Source organism: Oryza sativa, chromosome 10 (genome assembly GCF_034140825.1).
Source record: "Oryza sativa Japonica Group chromosome 10, ASM3414082v1".
Classification (NCBI taxonomy): Eukaryota; Viridiplantae; Streptophyta; class Magnoliopsida; order Poales; family Poaceae; genus Oryza; species Oryza sativa.
Genome location: NC_089044.1, coordinates 13,335,605 through 13,361,382, shown reverse-complemented (window position 1 = coordinate 13,361,382; position 25,778 = coordinate 13,335,605). Strand labels below are relative to the sequence as shown.

Genomic DNA, 25,778 nt, shown 5'->3' with positions numbered 1-25,778 from the left:
GCAACTAGGCATGGGCCAACTGCAGATTAGTTTGTTCTTTGCCGATAAGATCTAGAGTAGGGGAGAAATAACATCGGCACTCATGACGGATCGGCTGCTGAACATTCCATGACCACCTTTAGGCAGGATGTTGACCGATGGTGGATAGAGTGGAAGAAATATTTATTACATCAATCACCTTCAATGTACCTGACAGATCTGTTTCCTGAAGCTGTCCCTCAAGTAAGAATTTTTCCCCTTTGTCAATTCTGTCAATTAAGCCAATGCATCAATCTTAACTTTTAAATCTCTTTCTTTACAGACAACAGAATCTTCTCCCCCCATCGCAGTGAAAGTGGCATAGATATCCAATATGCTCCAGGACTCCTTCCTAATAGGGGTGGTCTAACTCCTCCAGTCATCAGCTATCATGCCCCAAGACCTCAACGCTGCTACACGGTCTGCCTTGTGTGCCGATAGCCCCTATTGCTGGCAAGAAGAAAAGGACAAAATCGGCTGCAAGAAAGAAACCTAATAAACAAAAAGTTGCTGCCGATGACCAGCCGACCATAGATCCAGATGTAGAGGAATTCCTGGAAGATGAAGTAGCAGAAGTCGTGGACTATGCTGCCGACATCGTTAGCGAAATAAGGGAACAAACACCTCCAACCGATCCTCCAGCTCCTCAAAGAACACCATCACCTCCAGTACGCCCTACTTACAAACCAAGGGTATGCATTTGTTGTCACGCCCGAAAATTCACTTGTATTTCCGAACTTATTTGTGCATAAAATTCTCGTCCAGGAATCAGCCGAGGTACACAAACTGACAATTTAATATACAAATCCATCGTAATAATAACGTTACATACTTACAATAGAAAAGAAAAACAGCAGCGGAATTAACGGTCTAGCGATGGCTTCAGCTCCACTCCCAAAGGCAGCTCAACTAGGGTATAAGCCAAACGTCTTCTCCTTCTGGATCCTTTTTCTTCAACTGAGGTTGATTGATTATTGCAAGAATGAGCATATGAAATACTCAAGCCACACAGCAAATATGCAAGTGCACAAGGATACCAAAGGATGGCATAATATAGGCTCATTTGCAAAATCAGCATTTAGCAAATATTTAAGAATAGTAAAACAATAGAGTAATCATCAATTTTAATCAACACTGAACTGCACACCCATGCTGCTCAGGCCCAACCATCCTGAACAACCATCCCCGGCTGTACAGATCTAACTCCAAACCAGGAGCTAAGCAAATTATTGTGAGAGGTATGAGACTAATCACGAAAAGCATTGCTCAACTCGCCCATGACCGCGGGCACGGCTATTTGAATAGTTTTACTCTGGCTAGAGGTATACCACTATACCCACAAGACACAGCCTCAACATCATGTCTACCATGCGTTGCGATACTAGAAAGTACCCGAATAGAGGCTGTGACAATACCCTCTGCACAACACGACTCACCACAGTGCACCGTTCTTAGATCATAATCACCCCCTCAATAACCAGAGGCATGGACTCCCCAGCGACTCCCACGGACTTCTCGCCGCTTCTCAGTCTGTCACCCCGTAATGAACCATGCTATACAAAAGGTATAGCCGTTGCCCACGCTGGCTTGTGGTTGGTACGGTTAATGTCTCACAACAGTAGCTCGCGAACCGGTCCTTAATTGTCATGAGCACGACCTTTAAAACCATGTGCTCACAACCCACCATTGTCAAGTTTTAGTTATCAATTAATTATCATAACACGATTAACCATCGTGAGCTACCATTAAATATAACCATAAGTAATAATGTAGTATGATTCATCCCATTAATGAGCTAATGTCTCTAAGCATGGCTAAGGAATTATATATATATATCTATATAGCTTTTAGCTGAACCAAACCAATATATAAGGTTCAAGCTAATCAATTTATTACCTAAGGTATCAAGGAATAGGGTATTCAATGCAAATTGGCCATAACAAAGGAATAGGTTCACACCACCCAATGACATTTGAAAATAAATGCACAGTTGAAATAAATAGAGAATTTAAACATAGGATCAACATGCTCAAAGGAATTGTGTTTGGGATCTGTGTGACTTGCCTTGCAATAATCGGTCTTCAATTAGTCTTCTGAATCTCTTCCGACGCACTCACGAGCCTTCGCATCGACGGAAACGACAAGCTAACACGCAAAACGGAGAAAAAAAACTAATAAAAACCAAATAAACAGTATATATAATCATGATTTTAGATGAATTTAGCAACTTGAACGGCCTCATTCTGACTTCATATAAATTAGTTATGAATTTTACAAGATTAAACTGATTTTAAGATTTATTTTTAGAAGGGAAAAGGGCTTTATGACATCATCGATGACGTCATCACCTGTGAGAGGCTCGGGACATCACGGTCACCGGCGATCTAGGTCACGGCGGTGAGAATGGAGGGCACCAACGCGACGAGCATGACGCGGGGAACTCACTGAGGGGCGGCACGACGACGAACAACGACAGGAGACGGCCGACAACGAGATTGAAGCGGCGACGGGCTCGGCTTGACGGCGTCGGTGGCGCTTCGGCGACGAGCGGCAACAACGGAGGGGTGGACGGGCTTCTCCTCGGTGCTGCGATGCCGAGGGAGGTGGCGGCACAGGTCGGGGACGACCGAGGCGACGGCACGGCGCGGATGGAAACTCGGCGGCGACGACGACGCTAGGGTGGAGGCGGCTAGGGCGCTACGGGCGACGGCGAGCTCAGGCGAGGGTGGCAAACGAAAGAGGAGAGGGAGGGGACTCTATTTATAGCCACGGGAGAGAGAGATCGGGCTTGGAACGCAAGTAATCACGCCGGGAAAACCTAGGGTTTAGTTTGGAGGGATAAACACGAATCGAGCTCGATTCCGCGTTGATTTCTTCGGGATAAAGTCTGATTCTTGGGGGAAAGGATACGGGAGGATAAGAGGAATATTTCCCCTCAACTAATTTTGCAAACGGATCACGGGATGCGAAGGATTCAACGGAGGAAGCGGCAGCACAGAGCACGGCACGGGCGGCTGGAGCTTGAAGAAGAACAGTAGCACGGGGGACGCAAACTAGACTTTTCTGTGTGGTTTCCTTTACTAGGCCCAATTGAAGGAGGGACAACAAATGGACTTCGGAAGAGGGATAAGGCCAGCCGAAAGGAAGGGAGAATGGGCCGAGGACTGAAGCTGAACTTTTCCTATTTCGGCCCGAAAAGGAAAGGGGGATTTTAATTACTTTTCCAATTAAATTAATCACGGAAATGATTTTTGAATTGTTAAAAATACTTCCAATGCTCAAATAATTTCAAGGAAAATCCTGAAACTGATTGGACACTCAAAGTACTTAAAAAGATTATAATCAGACCATTTAATGACTAATTTAATATGGGAATAATTACTGAAATGTTCTTTGTATTATTAAAATTAGGAATTGAGCTCCGAAAAATCCGAGAAAATTTTAGAGAGTATAATTAACTACGGAGAATTTAATAAAAATTAAATCCAGCCATGCTTTATATTTAGGAAATTTTATTTCCCACATTTAACTTCACTTGTAAATTAATGAACATTTAATATAAATTCTAATAATAATTTATTAAATAATTTATAAATCCTAAAATGAAGTTGGCTTCTAAAAAACCACAAGTGACGACTCCACCAGTTAAATCTCTAAGTCCCATCAAACTTTCTTTTCAACTTTTCAATAACCGATGCTAACTTAAACTTGTCTCTTTTCAGGCTCGTCATTCTCCAACTCCTATTTCCGAAGCAAGTGAGCACACCCAATTGGCCGCAGGAAGTCATCACATGGAGGAAGAAGAAGAAGTAATGGCACCAGCTCCTGCTATCCCCGTGAGTTTATGTTCTCAACTTTTAAATCATATCGGCTGCCATGTGATTCTAACTAATCAAATATACCCGTACTCTCTTTCAGGTCTTAGCCGATATGTTTTCCTTTGACATCCGGCAATTCATGGACAAAGAAGAAGCAACCACGAGCACAGCCTTGGTACCTCTAGCTGACGATGTGAAAGCAACCCTGCTAGACATTTCAAAACGACTAGAAGGCTCTTTGGAAACTCTGGTAACCAGCTGTGGGTCTATTAGAGATAGATTCCACGAATTCCATGATAAAATCCCAGACAAGTTAGACGATGCCATTACCCCAGCGACATACCTTGAGCAACATCGGCTTAAACTCGAAAAAGCCAAATAGAGGATTGCTGATCGTCATGAGAGAAGGGACCTTGAAGCAACCATCCAAGTTAGCAGGGCTTCTATGTCACGTCCGGAATTTCTATCCAAAATTCCAAACGCTTACATGTATGTGAACCCTCGTCCAGGAATCAGCCGAGGCACACAATAACAAATTGATAATAGAGTACAGTTATTACTCTAATTAATAAGCGAATAAAATATCATTACAGAGGTAGATAGTTCCTCTCAATCAATAAAGATCTAAGCAGCGGAACATAAAATAAACGGCGCAGACGGCTCCACTCCACAGGCAGCTTGACCAAGGCTACACCTAATCCTCCACACCATCAGCATCACTGTAGAACTCTTCCTCTGATGAATGATTGCAAGGTGAGTATATAACATACTCAGCAAGCCACGCAGCAAATATGCAAGTGCACAGGATAACAAAGGATGGCAAAATAGGGTTCCATTTGCAAAAGCAGCATTTAGCAAACATTTGAGAATTTAATAAAACAGTTAAGTATTAATTAAACAATATTAATCCAACACTATACAACGTACCCTGTTGTATAGGCCCAACCATTCTGAACAACCACCCCGGCTGCACAGTTCTATCTCCAAACCAGGAATATACCATTCCAAACCAGGAGCTAATCAAATTATTACCAATTATAGCATCTTCTATTATGGTGAGAAGTGTGAGACTAATCACGAAAGACATTGTTAGACCCGCCCATAACCGCGGGCACGGCTATTCGAATAGTTTTACTCTGATCAGAGGTGTACCACTGTACCCACAAGACACAACCCCACATCATGTCACCATGTGCCTCAATACCACCACGGTACCTCGGAAAGGAGTTGTGACAATACCCCTTGCATAACACAATCCACCGCAGCGCACCTTCCTGGATCATAATCACCCCCTTATAAACAAGGCATGGACTCCCCAGCGACCCCCGTGGGCTTATCTCCGCCACTTCTCAGTCTGGTGCCCCGCAATGAACCATGCTATACAAAAGATAAAGCCGTTGCCCACGCTGGCTTGTGGTTGGCACGGTTAATGCTTCACAACCGAAACTCGTGAACCGGTCCTTAATTGTCATGAGCACGACCATCAAAACCATGTGCTCACAACCCACCATTATCAGGTTTTAGTTGGCACATTAATTAATTAACCAATCACGATTGACCATCGTGAACTATCATTAAGCCATCATTAAGTAATAGTGAGTCATAAGTTATCCCAATAGTGAGCTAATGTTTCTAAGCAGGGCTAAGCAATTATATCTAATATCTAGTTGAACCAATATAAATAAAGCTCAACTAGTCAAATTATAATAACCCAAGGTATCAAGGAATAAGGTAATCAAGAACAAAAGGGCTATAACAAGCAATTGGTTAATTCCACCCAATGACATTCGAAAATAAATGCAATATTTGAATAGAAACAATAGCTTTAAATAGGATCAACATGCTCAAAGGGTTGTTTGGGATCTGTGTGACTTGCTTTGCTGGCCTTGGAACTCTTCAAACTATTCTCCGGTGAAAACGGACTCTCCGGAAACGACGGAATCTAAGCAGAAAAGAGCAAAATCACCAAAACAGCACATAAACAAGCATGAACAGTACATGTGGATATTTTTAACATGTAGATCTCAATTTTAGAAAAATTTAGAGACTTGAACCAACTAAATCGGAGCTAAGATGAATTAGTTATGAATTTTTGAAGATTAAATTGGATTAAAACACTTAAATTGATTTTAATTGAATTATGACGCAATAATGAATTATTTTTGAAAAGGAAAAGAGGATTTATTGTGTCAGCGGGCTAGGGTTTCGGTGGACCGGGCGCACGGTGGCGGTTCACGCGAACGGACGGCCGAGATCGACTTGATCCAAAACGGACGGCCGAGATCGATCGGTCCACGACCGGCTCACGGCGGACGGTCCCGATGACGTCAGCGGTGACGTCATCACCGGCGGCGGCGGCTCGGCGGCTCGGACGCGCATGCTCGCCAGCGAACGGCGGCGCTTCGGCACGAACGGAGGGCACCAAGACATAGAGCACGACGCGGCGAACTCACCGACGACCAAAGCGACGGCGGAAGACCAACGGACGGCACCGGCGGTGAGGAAGAAGCGGCGGCGCTCTTCGGGTCGACGGCGGCGAGGGTGTTCCGACGGTCTTCGGCGGCGGCGAAGGAGCGGACGAGGACGGCGACGACTTGGCGATCACGACGGTGACCTTCCCGAGCGACGACGACGACCGAGACGGCGGCGGAGCACGGCTGGAGCGACGGCGGCGACGGCGGCGCTAGGTTGCACGGCGCTAGGGCGCTACGGGCGACGAGAGGCGAAGGCGAGGGTGGCGGCGGGTAGAGGAGACACCGGGGAGCCTTTTAAAGGGGCTAGGAGGCGGCGGCGAAGGCCCACGGCGGCGGCAACGGCGAAGGAAACTTCGGAGTTCGGAGGAAAGAGACCGATCCGATTCGACCTCGAATCCACGAACTTCCAAAGCGATTCAACCGATGATTCCAAAAGAGAAAAGGTAGAGGAGATCGAGAAGATCATTTCCCCTCTATCAATTCGGCCGGAAACAGAAAGGAACGGCCGGATTTGGAAAGGAACGGCGGCGGCGCGGCGCTAGGGTTTCGGGCGGCGGCGGCGTCTCGGGGAAGACGAACCTGACAGGTGGGACCCACCTGTCAGCGACAGCGAGGGCGCGCGCGGCTGCGGCGGACTGGGCCGGACTGGGCCGAGGAGAGAGAGAAGGGTTTTGGGCCGACTTTCGGCCCAAAGCCAAAAGAGACTTTTTAAAACCTTTTTCAATTTAAATTATTTCTTAAATGCAATTCCATTTATTAAAAATACTTCCTTAGCTCAAATAAATCCCAGAAAAATCTAGGAATTATAGAATTAAGCAAAGCATTTAATAAAATTTTATCTGGCCCCATTTTATATTGGAATTTATTAATTAAAATTAGATCTTCTCTTCTAGGATTTTAAAATAAATTCTGAAAATTCCATTTAAACAACAATTTATATATTTTGAATTTTCAGGGTGTGACATTCTATCAATGAAGAGAAGGCTAAACTTGATGAATTAGAAGCTAGCCCAAGTTCAACTCAAGCTAGCATTAATCGGCTGAACGCCCGGAGGATAGCAATTTTGGCTGAGGTGGAACAATGCAGTGCACAGATCGCCCTTGAGGAACAAAAGCTTGCTGACTTGCCAAAAGCCATTGAGGATCAAAAGTCAAAATTGAAGGCATCCGTCAAGCATCTAACCGATCTGACCAAATCTTTGAAGATGATCCCAAGAACTGATGCAGCCGATGCCCAAATAATAGATGAAGTAGATCAGATTAGGCAAAGGGCAATATCGGCCATCCCAAAATATGTGTCTAGATGAGCTAAATTTTGTAACTTCAACTTTAAATTTGCAAACTTTTGGGCTGTAATGAACTCCAAGTTAAACTTTTGCCTTTAAATCTTGTTTTTTGAAATCCATGTTTCATATATATTTGCCCCCCTAATTTTGCAATGTTGAAGACATTGATAAAATTATAACTGAGCCTAAAGGCGATATAATCCATATCAGCCATTATACATCGGCAAACCATAACTAATTATGATAATAAAAAACCACTAAGGGCGATATAATCCATATTGTCCATCATACATCGGCAAACCATAACCAATTATGAGAAGAAAAAAACCACTAAGGGCGATATAATCTATATCGGCCGTCTGAAGGCGATGTCACCACATCGGCTAGCATGTATCGGCAAACATCAGCCGATCATGAATTAATCCATACACTTGGGTAGTATTTCTTCAAGTACTTGCCATTAAGCGCTCGTCCATAAACTTCACCATCAAGTCCTTGCAACTTATAAGCTCCTTTGGATACAACTTTATAAATCTGAAACGGTCCTTCCCAATTCGGTGACCACTTGCCGAATTTATTGTCACGAGTTCCTATCGGCAAGATCAATTTCCAAATCAACTCCCCTTCTGAAAAGGACTTAGACACCACTTTTTTGTTATAATGGCGAGTAATTCGTTACCTTTGCAAGGGCTCTCAATCTAGACTGAACTAGATCTTCTATTTCATCTGCCATAAGATTATAATACTCATAGGCTGTCAACTCATCCTACAAATCTATCCTTTTTGAGCCGATTGTAGATTCCCATGGCATAACTGCTTCATGTCCATAAACAAGCTTATAAGTAGAAACTTGAATCGATCCATAATGCCTCAGCTAATCTTGTATGCCACTGCCAAGGAAAATCTGAAATCTTTCTCTTAATCAGTTTGATCAAACTTTTATTAGATGCCTCGGCTTGCCCATTAGCTTGTGCATAATACGGCGAAGAATTCAACAACTTAATGCCCATGATATTGGCAAACTAAACAAAGTCGTCAGATACAAAGATCGATCCTTGATCGGTTGTTATGGTTTGAGGGATACCAAATCGGTAGATGATATGTTCCTTGACAAACCGTATAGCATCCCCTGAATCAACCTTCTTCAAAGGAATCCCTTCTACCCACTTGGTGAAATAATCGGTTGCCACCAATATGAACTTATGTCCCTTGCTTAAAGGTGGATTGATTTGACCGATCATATCCATACCCCATCCTCTAAATGACCATGGCTTGATGATATGATTCATAGCTGATGCTGGCGCTCTCTGAATTGCTCCAAACTTCTGACAATCTTGACACCCTTTGTAATATCGGAAGCAATCTTCTAACATTGTCGGCCAAAAATACCCTGCGCGCCGAAGCAACCACTTCATCTTATGAGCCGATTGATGAGTACCACATATACCTTCATGTACTTCTCCCATCACAACTTTAGCTTGATCAGCACTTAAACATTTAAGCAATATCCCATCAATCGTCCGACAATATAACTCATCATGCAACAAGGTATACTTTAAAGCCTTATAGCGTAATTTCCGTGAAGCCGATTGAGATGGATTCTGCAAATATTGATACACATCATACCTCCAATCATCGACTGCAATTGTAGCAACTTCCACCTCAATCCCCTTCGCCATCGGCTTATATCCTGATGCCCCCTAAGCCAAATCATTAGCTTCAACATTATGCTCCCGAGAAACATGCTTCAAAGTTACCTGCCAAAAACTATCCATTAATTCTCGGCACTTCTCATTGTAGACCATCAACACATCGTTCTTGCATTCATATTCTCCTGCCAATTGACTGACCACCAACAAGAAATCCCCCATGATTTCAATAGCATCGGCTTCTACTTCCCTTAGTAACTACAACCCCTTGAGAACTGCCTCAAACTCAGCTTGGTTGTTAGTTGCATAAGGTTTGATGGTATAGGCAAACTCAAAACTTGCCCCACGAGGGGAAATTATAACCAAGCTGATAGCACAGCCATGAGTGCAAACCGATCCATCGAAGAATAAAGTCCAAGGCACAATATCAACAGAGCCGATTGAATCATCACGATGCTCCACAACAAAATCGGCTATAGCTTGTCCCTTCACCGCCTTAGGTGATTCGTACTGAAGATCAAACTCCGTCAAAGCATATATCCACTTTCCAATTCTTCCTTTTAAAATCGGAGTCGATAACATATATTTGATCACATCGGCTTTGCATATTATAGTTCATTCATTGGATAGCAAGTAATGCCTTAACTGTGCAGGAGAAATATAAACACAAACATAACTTCTCCACCAGAGAATACCTTGTCTCTGCATCCAAGAGCCTGCGACTTAAATAGAAAATAGCTCTTTCCTTGCCTTCGATCTCCTGAATAAAAACTGAGCCGATTGACTTCTCTCTGGCTGATAAATACAATCTGAAAGGTACTCCCTTCTGTGGAGGAACTAAAACTAGGGGGGAACTAAGATACTCCTTAATATTATCCAAAGCTTTCTATTGCTCTGCCCCTAAGTGAATTCTTGATCGGCTTTCAATCTCAGCAAAGGTGTAAAAAGTTCCAATCTCCCTGATAAATTAGAAATAAACCTCCTAACAAAATTCACCTTGTCGATCAACTTCTGTAGCTGCTTCTTGTCTTCTAGGGGTTTAATCTTCTGAATTGCATTAACGCTCCTCTGAGTTACTTCAATTCCCCTCTCATGAACAAGAAAGCCCAAAAACTGCCTAGCCGATACACCAAAAGCACACTTCGTGGGATTCTTCTTCACGCCATATTTTCTTGTTATCTCAAAAACCTTCCTCAAATCGGCTATGTGGTCATCTACCTCTTTTGATTTAACAAGTATGTCATCAATGTAAACTTCAACCAACAAGCCGATCAGATCATGGAATATATAATTCATGGCCCTCTGATACGTAGCTCCAGCACTTTTCAAGCCGAAAGTCATCACCACCCACTCATATAAGCCGATTGCACAGGACATCTGAAAGCAGTCTTGTGAATATCTTCTTCTGCCATAAAAATCTGATTGTAACCTGCGTTGCCATCCATAAAACTTATAATCTTATGTCCTGAGGCAGCATCAACCAATTGATCAGCAATCGGCATTGGGTACTCATCCTTAGGGGTAGCCTTATTTAAATTCCGAAAATAAATGCACACCCTAAGCTTGCCGTTTTACTTGATGACCGGGACTATGTTGGAAACCCACTCAGCATATCGGCACGGCCTAATAAAACCAGCATAATATAAATGAGTAATTTCAGCCTTGATAGCATCATACATATCGGCTTTACATCTCCTTGGGGGTTGCTGATATGGTTTGTATCCTGGTTTAATAGGAAGCCAATGTTCAACAATCGATCAGGTGAGTCCTGGCATCTCATAATACTCCCAAGCAAAGCAATCTCTATATTCTTTCAAATTCTCTATCAACTTGGTTCTGAATTCTGCAGATAAATTCTTACCGATAAATGTCGGCCTTGGCCTATCGCCCCTGGACCTATATCAACTTCTTCCAGATTGTCAGCCAACATGAAACCCTGTCCTAGCTTGCCATCGAGATCATCCACCGTGTCCTTGGTGTAGAAATTTGAACCCTCCACGACGTCCTCAAAGTAATAATTTGGGCTCTCCATCTTCAATTGGCTGTATATCACAATCGGACACTTTTAGATAATCTCCTTCCCAAACTTTTCCAGACAGGCAATCAATCCCATCCATCGCCCAAAGAGCTAAATTGGCACTAGCAACATTAACTGACCTGTCGGCTGGCATGATCTCAATCTTGTCACCTTGCCATTGAATCAAGCACTGGTGCATGGTCGAAGGAATACAACAATTTGCATGAATCCAATCCCTTCCAAGCAACAGGCTATAGGAACCCTTCCCATCGATGACAAAAATGTTGTAGGAACAGTTTTGCTGCCTACTGTCAACTCCACATTTAGAACTCCCTTGGTTTCCGAAGGATTGCCACCAAAATCTTTGAGAATCATGTTTGTCTTGATGAGATCATTTGTATTTCTACCCAGCTTCCTGAATGTAGCATATGGCATCAAATTTATAGCCGCTCCACCATCAACCATCATCTTGGACATCGGCTTCCCGTTGACGAATCTGTTAACATACAACGGCTTGAGATGCCGATTTTCTGTCCCCTCTGGCTTCTCACAGATTGCTTGCTCTGGTGACAAAATCAATCTAGTAGAGGTTTCCTCCACATCAACATCGGCTTGTTTAGCCTCATATTCCACAGGCAACATAAAAACCATATTCACCGATGAAGATGCAACAGCTTTGCCCTTGAGCAACCACTCTGCTTTGTTGGCTTCAACCTCATCGGTTGCTATAACTTTGCTCTTAATGCGCCATTCTTGTTTTGTCTTTTTCAGCCGATGGTTGATTTCTTGTTGCACTTCTTGAAAACGCTCCATGTTCCTCATCCTCTGGACACTTCTCTTCTGATTCTTAGTAAAAATACCAGAAGGGCACCATGTGATTTCCCGTCTTCATCCTCATCTTGAAAACGATCCTGGTGTACTGGACCCAACCTCTGATGAACAGGCACTATTTTTTGATTCAGCCGATTTCCTCTATTGTAAGATCGGCTTGGACCCCTGCATTGTCACTGCACCTGGGGCAATCTTCTATCGATGGCAGTCTCATCCCTTCGTTCCAGCAAAACCTAAAAATCTCACAATCCCAATGTGGGTCAAAGCCACCATCATCTTGCTCAAAATACCTTTCCTGCTACTTATCATGCCTTCTTTAATATTTATTGATAATCCTAGCTGAATTTAGCTGAGAACTCCGATTTTTCCCCCATCGACTACTCTCCCAGACATATGCATCATGTTGACAGGAAAAGGATGGCCATCTACCTTCATCGGCTTCTTTGAATCATCGAATTTAATCTTTCCTCCCTCAATAGCCAACTGGATTTGTTGCCGGAAAACTTTGCAATCATTGGTAGCATGAGACCCAGAATTATGCCATTTGCAATATTTCCTTTTCCCTAGCTCCCCTAGCTCCTCAGCTAATGGAATTATATAACCAGCAGGAAGTTGAATTTGTTTCTCCCGAAGTAGCAAATCAAAAATCTTGTCAGCCTTGGTGATATCAAAATCATATTTTTCCTCTTTTCCAAGACTCTTAACCCACTGACATGTCACAACCTTTTAGCTCCTCGCCCACTCGGCTGCTGCTACCTCAGAGTCATATTCTTCTTCATATTCATACATATAAGGATAAAAATGGTTGACCTTTTTAAAGTTTTTCTTAGCCTCTGCAAACCTTTGCTCATGTAGGGCTACCTTCTGTGCAAGATGAGACAAGCTTTCAAAATCTTGAGACGAAAACTTCTCCTTGATCGGAGTTATCAAACCCTGGAATGCAAGATCGGCCAACTAGGAATCGGTCAAAACCAAACTATAGCATCTATTCCTCATATCTCTGAACCTCTGGATGTAATCTTGCATAGTTTCATCATGCCTCTGTCTAACTGCTGTCAAATCGGAAAGCTCATCTCATGGTTCCCACTGTAGAAGTAACTATGAAACTGTTTCTCCAAATTGGCCCAGCCATGAACAGAATTATAAGGCAACGAAGAAAACCACGTGAATGTCGACCCAGACAAAGACAAAGGAAACAATATGACCCTCAAAGCATCAACAGCCGATGCCTCACCACATTGGGCCAAGAATCGGCTGACATGCTCATAAGTTGACACATTGTCTTGCCTTGAAAATTTCAAAAAGTCTGGGACCTTGTATCGTCTTGGCAATGGAACTCTCTCAAACCACTCAGGGTAAGGGTGCCGATATAGGTTTCCAGTATCCTTTGGCTTAAGCCCGAACTGTTCCTTCATCACATCTGCAATCATATCAGCCCAAGGCTTCTGCTGAGGCACTCCTTGCATCTGCTATTGGATTCGATCAAATTGATTGAACTGAGGCTGAAGCTGAGGTTGAGGTGATCCTCCCAGTTGATACTGAACTTGAGGTGAATGAGGCTGATATTGAAAATTCAAATTACCACCAAGATAGTTCTGAGGAGGCTGTTGCACATTATGTATCTGCTGTTTAGGAACAAACTGAGCTCCAACAGGCTGATTTTGCTGAATAATAGGTGTTCTCTGTCCTGCCGGTATTTGTGGAACCATCTGCTGCCTAATCGGCTGAACCACTTGCTGCCTAATTGGTGTCGATTGAATCGGCTCGACAACCGGTTGAGATGGCCCAAATATAGCTGCAATCTGTTCCTGAGTCAGCCGATTGACGTTTTTCCCAGCATGCCGAGGTTGTTCCCTAGTCAGTACATGAGGATTGACCACTGGTCTCTACGTAGAAGATGATGCTCCTGGTCTCAAAGCTGAAGCTGACGCCATCGGCTGCCCTGGAGGTACATTGGAGACAGGCTGTTGATTACATGTCACCAAGCTTCTATATGTATGGAACCCACCTTCTGGCAGAAAGACTGGCCCGTTATCCTAATGCTCAGCAATTGTGATATCAACCACAGTCTTGATGATATTTGTCAAAGTATTGACCAGCACCCGATAGATTAATCAAAGCTTGATGAACAGCATAATCAACTTGATCCTGGAAATTATTGAACTTCAAGGCCTCTTGCTCCTCAATCTCCTCTTCTTCAATCTCCTCAATCTCACCATCCTTAGGCTCCCCACTTTTGTCACCTGAATCAACTGTGCTACCTTTAGTTCCCTTAGCTTTACCATGCTTAGATGATGTCACATCCTGATTTTCGTCTTAGGATTTATAAATTATTTAATAAATTATTATTAGAATTTATATTAAATGTTCATTAATTTACAAGTGAAGTTAAATGTGAGAAATAAAATTTCCTAAATATAAAGCATGGCTGGATTTAAGTTTTATTAAATTCTCCATGGTTAATTATACTCTCTGAAATTTTCTCGGATTTTTCGGAGCTCAACTCTTAATTTCAATAATACAAAGAGCAGTTCAGCAATTATTTAAATATTAAATTAATCATTAAATGATCTGATTTTAATTTTGTTAAATACGTTGAGTGTCCAAGTATTTTCAGGATTTTTCTTGAAATCATTTGAGCATTGGAAGTATTTTTAACAATTCAAAGATCATTTCAGTGATTATTTTAATTGGAAAAAGTTTTTAAATCCTCTCTGTAACATCCTGAAAATTCAAGACAATGAAAATCACGAAAATTTCAAACTTTTTAAAACTTTTGCATCATGCTGGTTGTTATGATTGCTATTGCTTGCCAAACCGTAAATGATCACCAAGAAAGTAAAGAAAAGAACTACATTTAAGCAATAAATATGATTTGCGGGAACATATTTAATCCTACAAATAATTATGCACAAGATATTAAAATCAAATAAAAGAAAAGTTATTATTAACCTATTTTATCAAATATTAAAATATTTGAATAATGTAGGTGGGTGCCATAATATGTGTACACATGAAATGATGATCATTCAAATAAACTGAGCTCTCTGTATATATAATAGAATTACGGGAGTATTTAATTCGATATGTAGATCGATATTGCACCAAGTTCCTAATTGCATTTAGTAGTTGCAAGATGTGAAACACGATCAAAATCAGAACGAGAAATCCCACTAAGAAGAATATTTCGTGCTTTACAATTGTTTTCAAAATCAGTTTTCTGGGCAACAGTTTCAATACGGCCAGGAATCTCATAGACTGTAGCAACTTTCATCCAGATATCATAGCCTTGAGATGTAATGTAAGACTCCATCTTTTTCTTCCAATAATCAAAATCAACTCCATTGTAAATATGAGGTTTGCTTGAAAACTTTTCAGCCATGGCAACAAATCTAAAGACCAGTAAAGATCAAATAGAAGAACGTGGCTCTGATACCACTTGTAAGATCACACAAGACCAAACAAACCTACCAGAGGGGAGGTGAATGGCAGGGAAAACCAAAAACCCGAAAATCTTTGCGCAATTAAAGATTACCCTCGAACGAAGACGATGATGAAGTCCTATTGCCGCCGATCGAACCGCCCTCCTGCCGCCGGTCAGACCGCCAACGCCTCGCTGGTCAAACCGCCCGGACACCTGCGGTCAGACCGCAGCTATCCCACCAGTCAGACTGCGCGTACACCTATGGTTAGACCATCGGGACCCAGAAACACCGGTAGATGACAAACTCGAAGATGTAGATTGAAACTTTTTGACTTTATTGCATCAACTAGTGTTTACAAAGTGCACCAACAACACTCCTCACCAAAATCTCGAACTAAACTCAAAACCCTAACTTGCTCTCAATTCTAGTCTCTCTACAATCGATACCGGGAGGCCTCACCCTCCCTCTCTATTTATACATGAGGTAGGCTGTGCAAAGCCCACGAATCTAACATAACTTAGGACTCCTAACCCACGTAGGAAACCCTCTTTTGCAAGTAAACAACTTATCTCTTTCCTTATCTCAATCAAACTTCCCGAATTCGGACTCCCTTCCAAATTCGACTCCTCTTTCCATACGTACACAATTCCTCTTGTATACCATATGGATTTCTTCATCACCACGTGCATTGTCCTCTAGCCTTTAGTATCCCGCATGATCTCTTGATCCCTGGACATCAACTTCTCCCAAGTTGACTACGATCTATCACCGGCAACACTCTCCCAAGGCCTTAAGCAACACCTGCACATGCAACAACCAAGAAACCATATTCCGAGCCCAAGTTCGTCCCAACTTGACTCACATTAGTATAACAACAGTATCCATACGTATAGAAACTGTCTAGAAGCCAAATACCCGAAGGAAATATCCAAATCCAACAAAACAACCCGAAACCGAACATGATTAGGATCCTGCCGGTTAGACCATTGGGCCGGCCGGTCTGACTGCCAGGGTCAACCGAAACTGCACACTTCACAAAATCAACCATCTCATAAAATCTCCAAATTAACATTAGCAAACCACCAATATTTTCATCACAAAATCTAAATCAACTCCTTGATTCTACATGCAAGTTTGTTAGGCAAGATGTGATGTCTTTTATATATTATCTATTTTACATTTCAGGTCGAGATTCTTAAGCTAGTAGCTTCTGGTGATCATGCAGCTGCTCTCAAGGTAACAGCCGCTCATCAGGGGCCTCCTGCTGCCAGTAACCTGGCTTCACTGTACCTTTGAAGGAAACTTTGGTAACACTGATTCAACCCAGTGAAGATGTATGTACTCTTGGAGGCGGTATCACTGCCTATTCTTGCAAATTCTCGCCAGCTATGACTAATGCTTGTATTTTGTTAGGTACCAAGTCTAATTTGTTTGTTTCATTTATTGTTGATACTGATGGTATTAGACTACAACTTGCATATTATTTGTGGAAGTGCATGAAACAAGCATAATACATTCCCGTGGATAGTAAAGGCAAAGCAGAGGAAATAACGCCTGAATCATGTGATATTTTATCTGTGCTAATATTAGTGTAACTTTCTTAGTTAGGATTTACCTCTCTTACGTTGTTCCTCCCATCCATATGGAAGTGTTCCATCCATTATCTGGATTACTTCACATTCTGTTACTCTTTATTTTGGGCCTGGTTACTGGCTTAGAACTTCTAGGTCTTTTACTTGTTTTAAGTAGTTCTATTTCGTCCATGTTTTTCTAACTAATCAAGGTTGTTGATGTGAAATATTACTTGGTTACTACATATGTGCTTCTGATAGTATTTGGTTCAGTGGCTCTCTGGGTGCTGACTAATTCCCCCTTTTACGTCATGTAAAATTGATGGGTTCATTTCCTTGATAGTGCTGACCCAGTTACCAACCATTCATTATTCCTTTAGTTTTCTTAAAGTAAAAGGTTCCAACCTTGTCTATCATCCAGAACTCCAGATGATCTTTTGATTGCATATATTATGCTAATTTGATACTGTAGGACAATGTTTACGTTGCAATTTGCAATACAAGTGCCAGTTACTGTGCACAAAATGGATAGCCAATTAGGTAGGAATTCAGCCACCAACTAGTAGGGTGAAATTGAATGATATTGTAGACTTATGTATGTTCTCTTTTGCAGATTGCAGGTTAGCAGGAGGCGGTATTGAAGAACCCCAGTGAATGAAGATAGTAAGAACATCACTTCGTACACAAAGTGAATAGTTTAGGCTTCAGATAGCGGACGCTACAACGTTCATGGGTATTCAGCTGAATACCCATTTTTTTTACAAAGTAGCTATACCCCATATCATCAAGTATATCCTGCCCAAATGGTTGGTGGGTCAACAGGTGCTAGGTTCGATTCCTAGCTTCCTTCTCGTTTTTTCTCGATTATTCAATCCTGTTTTTGGATTTTTCTTCCATAAGCTCACAATATTTTTTAAGCATACATCGATTATATTTCAAAATCATGTTAACCCAACAAGATAAATGTTTTCATTCAATATTTTTCTATAGTTTATAACTTTTCTAATTAAGAAATAGTATTTGCATTGATGATATTAACCATATTTTTTAAAAAACAAATTCGCCATGTAAATTTTTGAATACCCACCTTCGAAATCCTGCGTCCGCCACTGGATGTACAAGGACCTTTTTGAAGAATGATTCTCTAAAAAAGATTGATCCATGCATCTGTAGGTAGTCACAATATATCCAAGGTTCTTACAGGTCAATGTGCTAATGGATCATCTCAAATCACAACATAGCTTTGCATTTGATGGCATTTCAGTACATTTATTTTGTGATCGACGGCACAAGAAGATAACACTCGCATACACTTTGCATGTGTATTCGTGGGAGGTGTAATAGCAGTGATAACAGCAATATGATGTTTGCAGTGGGATAGAACATGTGTATACACTCCGATGTTCTGTTTCTCTTTGTACGTTTAGAATTTTCTTCCCTCAGTATTTATGTCATAACTAGCTAACCCTACCAGATAAAATGTTAAATTTCATATGAGGCTGTGGACCTTATCTTGTGAGAACCTGAGAGATGATACCGATCTTAAATCAAATAGTTGAACTGATGCCAACATGTGTAATTGGTTGGTTGCTACCCTGTCAACAGTTAACAATGTGGAAAATTGTAAATATGTTAGGTAAAAGTGAAAACAAATAGTTCGAACATAAGGAGAGAATATTTTGATTTGCTTAACACTGGGCCTAGGCTAATGGCAAAATACATTTTAGTTTTTTCTTAGAAAAATTAAAGATATACTTAAGCGAGGTGAGATGAGAGGGCGATTAAATAAAATGAAAAGAAAAAAAAAGAAAGGAAGTAAGAGCAAGAAAGCAAATGTTGATAATAAAGGGCACAGTAATTCTTATTTTCCCCATACCTACACACAGTAAGGCAAGTATCAACTTGGGAAGAATGCATGATCAGTTGATCACTGTAAAAAGGAGGCCGTTATCACACACACCAGTGACAAACGTGTGGTAAATGTACCGTAACAGTAACCTTTTTATCACCGGACACCGGGGGCGGGGGAACAAGTACTGAGCAGAGCAGAGTAGAGCATAACACACATCCATCTTCTTGACAACGAAGAAAGAAATCGAATATTGTGACAGGCAGTAGGAGGCCAGGTGGACGCTCCAGATTGTTTCTCCAACGATCGGAAGGCCCATCGGGGTTTCGTCACGGCCACGGCGATAATTCAAAGTTTAAACTGCACAAGAGGTTATAAAGTGCTTTTCCTTTTGGCAAGGAAATGAGAATCGAATCGTATGGCAGGCAGTACGTGGCAAGAGATGGACGTTCTAGATCGTCTCCTCCAGTGATCGGAAGGCCCATGGAGGTTTCGTCGCGGTCACGTCGATAAGCTGCAGACTGCACAGCTAAAGTGCTTTTCCAGAGTCTGCATTACAGTAAATGAGAAGGAGAGGGCGGGAGAAATATCCAGCTTCCCGCCCTCGACCCAGCCTATAAACTGGCTACTCATCCCTACCTCTCTTCTTGCTCCAATTCGTAAAAGCCACCATAGTGTAGTGCTCATCCTCCATCCACCCAAGTCCATCGTTCCGCCCACAGCTCCACACCATCAACCATGGTCCAACCCCCCGCCGCCGTTGTCCAAGCCCAGCCGGTTTCGGAGGTCGAGGCGGGAGATCCCGTCCTGGTCCGGGATTTCTTCAGGCTTCTTTCTCTGGGGTCGGAGGCATCCGTTCCGCGAGACGGTGTCGTCTGCTGTTACATGGACGTATCCGCTCTGTTCCTGTACTACAGGAACATGAGCGGCGTTCTGGTGCTGGTGCCGCATGTCCGTCCGATGTGCGACGCCCCGCTGATGGTGCAGCAGCTCCAGAAGATGGAGATGCGGTCGGATTGGGAAATCCCAAATCTGGCCGCCCTCAAGGACGTCGCGACCGCCTCAGATGCTCTTGGGCGCATGGGCAAGATGATGCTGCAGGCGCGCCGCGTCCTCAAGACTCTGAAGAATTACCCGGATGGCGAGGAGGGATTGGAGATACTCTTCTACAACACTCTTCTGGGGGAGGCGCTCACCAGGGCGCGCGAGGCCATACCAGCCGTGATAACCTCCGCTGACCTGCTCGTGTTCGACAACGGGGAGGTGCGGCTGATGGCGCTCTCCCTCGCTCACCAAGCGATGAGCACCGTCGAGGCTTGCCTCGGTGCTGTCCACGAGGGAAAGGGCTTGACTGGGCGTGAGATGCACCGCCTCGTTAAGAAGGTCCTTCGCCCGCTGAGCTACCTCAGGAAGGTGAAGGTCATCGACCTCCCAAGGTTCAACCCCTTTGACGTCTGAGTTCTGTCTTGGATTTATCTTTATCCTGCAATCCAGCTAGTTTTTTTTCTTTTGAGGGGAACTAAGAAGTGGAAACAAGAAATGTTTGAGCTAGTATGTTTGCCTTTCATGTCTCGTTCTATTTTAGTTGTGATCCTGAGTTATTGTTATCAAGAGTGCAAGATCTTCTGATATTTATCGACCTATCTCAATGGAAACTTTATTATTATGTGCCTGCATTGTGATCCTCTTTGTTATACTTTGTTTGAAGTATGAATGCTGAATGCATTTTAATTATGCCAATGTGCTGACCCTCTTTTCTATGAAAGAGAAATTGCATCAATGATCAATTTATATTAGTTCCTTGTTAATAACTGTTCTGTTATCCCCTATTCTAAAAAAAAAATCAACTGTTCTGTTATATCTTGTGGATTGGCCAATGATGAGATGTTATTTGCAAGCACTCCGATAATTTGAAGTGCAATAGCGCAAAATGTTGTGAGTCCTGGAACTAGCTATTAATGCTAGTTTCAAACTTAAATGCTACATTTCTCTATGTTTTTCTTGGATAGTGCAAAGTTTCTGGTTACTTATGATTGTTTTCTTTGGTTCAAACAGTGTAAAATTCCATCAATTTCCTAAAATTTCGTTCCCTTATATTTGTTTTGATGTAAGTGTAACTGGCACACCGACAAACAATTGACTAATGTGTTGTTCTGTTGGTCACCCAATTTCATCAATTCTCTTCACTTTACAAATTTTGAGCCATTAACAAGCTAATTATACTAGCAGTAACTATTACTGTTTTTATTTTGTTCATATGTCTATGTTGTGAGAAATACCAGTGTACTAAAACTAGCTACTTTATGTTCCCTATCACTATAATCAGAAACCACCCACTTTTAGAGCCTTTTTACTTCATGGGGATGATAAATATTAAGTTCTAATTTTATCATTTCGACATACTGAAATGCAAAGATCTGGGCTTATTGAAATCTGAGCTCTTGCCTTTTCATGAATTTGATCATATATTGTTCAGGAAAATGTCTCTGGACTAATGGGGATCACGAGGTGACTAGGACAGTATCAAAGAAGTCTGGGGTCTCATAATTTTTATCAAGTTAACCATAGCATTTCAGTTTGGGGTTCCTCCTTTTCTTCAGCATAACTGTTATGTTTGTGACTTCTCCCTGTTGTTTACACATGCTTCTTCTTCAATTTATCTTCCTAGATGCAGTGGTATATAATAATATTACTTCTCCCTGTTTGCAACTGTAATTTCATTGGTGCATGAAAACTTAATTTAATTTTTTTTCCTGAGACTTTTTATATACCACAGATTTGGAGATTAATGATTGCACTCTTAGATCTGTTTCTATATAGTGGTTAATAGCTAATTTGGGAAAGATGACGTGCCATTTCGTGTGCTCAATTGGTTTTGCACTTTAATTTGTGCTTCACAATAAAATTGTTCAAGTTATTCTGAAATTCAACTTTTTTTTTCAGTGTGAAATTTACATGCTTAATACTATTCGATACCAACCAGTGATCAACTAAACTCCACCGATATAGCATACCATTTTTGTTTCTTGCATATTTTCCTAAGAATAACTTTAGACACTCCTTTAGATACCAAGTGATGTAAAAAGGTTTGAAACTGAACCGTGGATCATGCATTCCCATTTGTTACATTTAGTTTCATTTTCAGTGAGCCAATGATGATCCTGAAGTGTTGCTGCTGTTATATCCCTTAATATCATGCAGATTTGTACTGGCACTTTCTGTTTCATTTCCTTTCATGTATTTATAGTATTGGAGTACCCATGGAAAGAACCATTTTTCCAGATGGCAAGTTTGGATTCCTCACTGTACAGGATGCTAATCAATGCATTATCAAGAAAAATGACAAGAAAACATGATACTAAGTTTGCAAAAGATTTCTCGATGTTATTCAAGGCAAAAATTTTCCTGTGCAGGTTATCCTTGTGGAGTTCTCATCTGACTCCTGATTTGGTAGCTAGAATTTTGGTAATCGTTCTATGATTTTGATTTACAGTTTCTGAGGAATTTAAATAAATTTATTAATGTGCTTAGTGATTTGTGTTGACGTCAGCCTATTTTCTACTGTTCTCTGTGACAAAGGATATGTCATGCAATTTTCTTTGTCAAGATTACCAGGGTTCTACTTTAGCCCACTTCGTTCCATGGCTACGGTACTGGCATCATTTTGGAGGCGACGGTAACTAGGGATGTAAGTGGACTTGTCCGTGAACCCACTTGTTGGCAAAATTTCTATGTAACTCGCGGGTTACCTATTAATTTGACCTGTAAATGGGTTTATGGATCGACCCACTTGCATATCTAGATGTAGCAAACCGGACCACAAACCGAAAACCTATGAATTATCATTTATTTGATCTATAAGTGAACTCGCAGGTCGGCCCGCTTGCATCCTAACGGTAACTCGATTTTCCGTTCTATAATCGCCTCAATCTTCTAAATGTCCCAACATTATGAATTTGGATTTTAGAGTATATTGACTTGCTTCTGGTGTCCAGGATGACAACAAAATATGAGTCAGGATTTGAACCAAGCATGCATGTAAATTCCCCTAGTTTCCATGGTGCTTAAATATGCCAAAATTTTCAAAGTTCAAGGATTTTTCAACGCTCACAGGTTCTTTGCAACAGTACAAGATCTGAAACACAACCTAGTTTGTGTTTTTTTTTATAGATTTAGCTTAGAATGGAGCCTTGCAAGAAATTGGTCTGCCTTCTGATATTTGTTGGTGAACTTGTTTTGCTTGTAAGATCAACCCAAGGATGACAATTGTCTGCACATGTTGAACCATAAATAATGTAACCCAATGAATGAATCATATTGTTTATTCGTTTATCTACAACATTTGCGAGGCACAAGAAAATCTTTTGCATTTCACTTTAGTCAGGTTTGGAAGTGTTTCATAAAGGATCAACAATTGCTAGTTTTGCTTTGGTGGGCCCCAAGATCTGCATACTCATCTCCTACACCTGAAGTTCTATTTGTTGGGAGCCTTTCCTATGGTTACTGATGAGAGGAGAATCCGCACACCTAAATGTATTTTCCTGAAAGACAAGTTGATACGAATTCCAAAGCTTGTACTGAATTCTTTTACTTAAGCTCCATATGAAGTAGTAATGAAATAGTTTGAAACTGCGTATATATGCCCACATGCAGCACTGGTAGGACAGTGATTCATTTGTTTTATTAGGTTTGATGAATTCCTTGATAGATGCTACACTACTTATTTCATTTTGCTGCTAAAAGTCAGGTTCATTCGAATATCCTGTTCAACCTCATTTTCTATTCGCTCAGTTGTTTGTACGTACTAACTCTGAAAGAATATGCATGGTGGGATGGTTTAGGTTTGAACACTTCCTTTCATTCAGGACTTCATATATCGATCGCTTATATTTTACTAACCTATGTTGAAATGGACATATGGTGAGTCTCTCCGACGACCAAGCTGAAAGGTCACTACTCATCTACTATCTTATCTCCCTTAATATAAGGGATTTTGACATTTTATTTGCACTGTTTGACCACTCATCTTATTCATTTTTTTTTAAATATAAAAAAAGAAAAATTGTGCTTAAAGTACATTGGATAATAAGTCACAAATAAAATAAATAATAATTCAAAATTTATTGAATAAGACGAATGGTCAAACAACGTAACCAAAATATCAAAATCCATTATATTAGGGGACAGATGAAGTATTGCCTATTGACTGCAATTTCATAGTTGATCACACTGGACCTTCTTGTGGTTGATATTTATGGCTAGGTGTAATAGTCTAGTTTAGATTTTATTGCTGGTTGTGTTATGCCACTCTTAATTACTGATTTGATAGCTGTGCCAGTAAAATTTTATAAAATTAAAAACATGTCACAGCCGTCACGTTTTCCATCCATCTCTTTTTTTTCCGTTTTATTCCTTCTTTCTCCCATCTTCTTCCTGCACCGACGAGCGTCAAGTGGTGGAGGGACTAGTGAGGAAGTGTTGGTTTTCTCCCCTTTTGAGTCCCCTGAATCCCTCCTCGAAGATGATGCCAATGCACTCGTCAAGGAAGATGACAATCTTGCAGAGTTGGTAGAGTTACCCAAAACCAATCCAACTTTACGGCCTCCAGTTGAACTCAAACCACTTCCTTCAGTTCTTCGCTATGCTTTTCTACATGGTGATACGGAGTCGCCCATCATCATAAGTTACAAATTGATTGATATGAGACCTCTCGACTCACGGCCGTGCTAGAAAAGCATCGCTTTGTTCTAGGCTACTCTCTTCAAGATCTTAAAGGGATTAGTCCGGCTCTTTGCACACACCATATCCCTTTAGATCCTTCTTATGCGTCCCCTCGGGAGCCGTAATGAAGGCTAAACAATACAATGAGAGAGGTCGTAAAAATAAAAAGAGGTCTTGAAACTCCTACACGCCAGGATAATCTATCCTGTGTCATATAGTGAGTGGGTTAGTACAGTTCAGGTAGTGCCTAAGAAGGGAGGAACAACAGTTGTTGAAAACTCGAAGAACAAGTTGATCCCATAACATATATCTTGGGATGGAGGATGTGTATTGACTATAGAAATCTCAATAAGGCTACGAAGAAGAACAACTTCACGCTACCCTTCGCTGATAAAATGTTAGAGCGACTGGCAAATCATTCCTTCTTATATTTCCTTTATGGGTATTCTGGGTATATTGATGGTCTTTAAGTACCAAATCTGACCGTCAAATCCTGCATAAAAGAAAATGAAAGAATACAAAATAGAATATCAAACTTACGGGTAGTGGTTATTACTAACTATTTCCACAAGTCTTGGTAAATATTCGTATGCAGGTGAATTATGGATGAAAACCACCCGCCATGTGAAGAAACACACCTCCGCCCAATCAGATGCGAGTACTCGGATTGGAGGGCCCACAAACCATAGCAAAACCGACATATTTGAGGCCAACCCCCATACACCGTTATGAGGGCCCACAGGACAGTGACTCAAGCGAGAATGGGGGAGAAAGGCAGTAAAATTGGTTCGACTGATCGCCCCCCCATCTTCCACATGTCGCTTCCTCATGCCTCCCCAATGACGGTTATGGCGGTTTCCTCAGCAGTTACAAACTTTAACCGTAGTCATTTGGAGCTATAAAAGGGGGAGCTCACTTAACTCTCAACACACAATAAAGTGGAGTACAACTCACTTTCATACTTAGGCATTGCTCTAGTAGAGTAGGTAGAGAGTGAGGGGAAGCTCTAAAAGGAGTACCTGTTAACGACCAAATTTGGTAAATCATAGGTTGAATTTGGAGTCAAAACCGAAGCGGGTTTGGAGGGAGTTCGTTATTCCCGAAAACAGAGTGTGCATC

At 41.5% G+C, this 25,778-nt stretch overlaps 1 protein-coding gene and 1 long non-coding RNA gene across 2 annotated transcripts; one reads left to right on the top strand and one right to left on the bottom strand.

Moving 5' to 3' along the window:
• Window positions 1-717: 717 nt before the first annotated feature.
• Window positions 718-3,068, bottom strand: LOC136353579 (uncharacterized). The gene is made up of 3 exons (XR_010736883.1): window positions 2,367-3,068; window positions 2,083-2,163; window positions 718-975 (listed from the first exon to the last, which is right to left on the bottom strand). It is a non-coding gene; the product is annotated as an uncharacterized lncRNA (long non-coding RNA).
• Window positions 3,069-19,587: 16,519 nt separating this feature from the next.
• Window positions 19,588-20,569, top strand: LOC4348511 (uncharacterized). Its single transcript, XM_015757841.3, has one exon. The coding sequence runs from the start codon at window positions 19,677-19,679 to the stop codon at window positions 20,394-20,396; it is 720 nt and encodes a 239-aa protein (XP_015613327.1). The 5' UTR covers window positions 19,588-19,676; the 3' UTR covers window positions 20,397-20,569.
• Window positions 20,570-25,778: the final 5,209 nt, after the last annotated feature.

Bases quoted from the DNA above. Each gene is read 5' to 3' on its own strand.
- LOC4348511 (XM_015757841.3), top strand. From the start codon at position 19,677: ATGGTCCAACCCCCCGCCGCCGTTGTCCAAGCCCAGCCGGTTTCGGAG.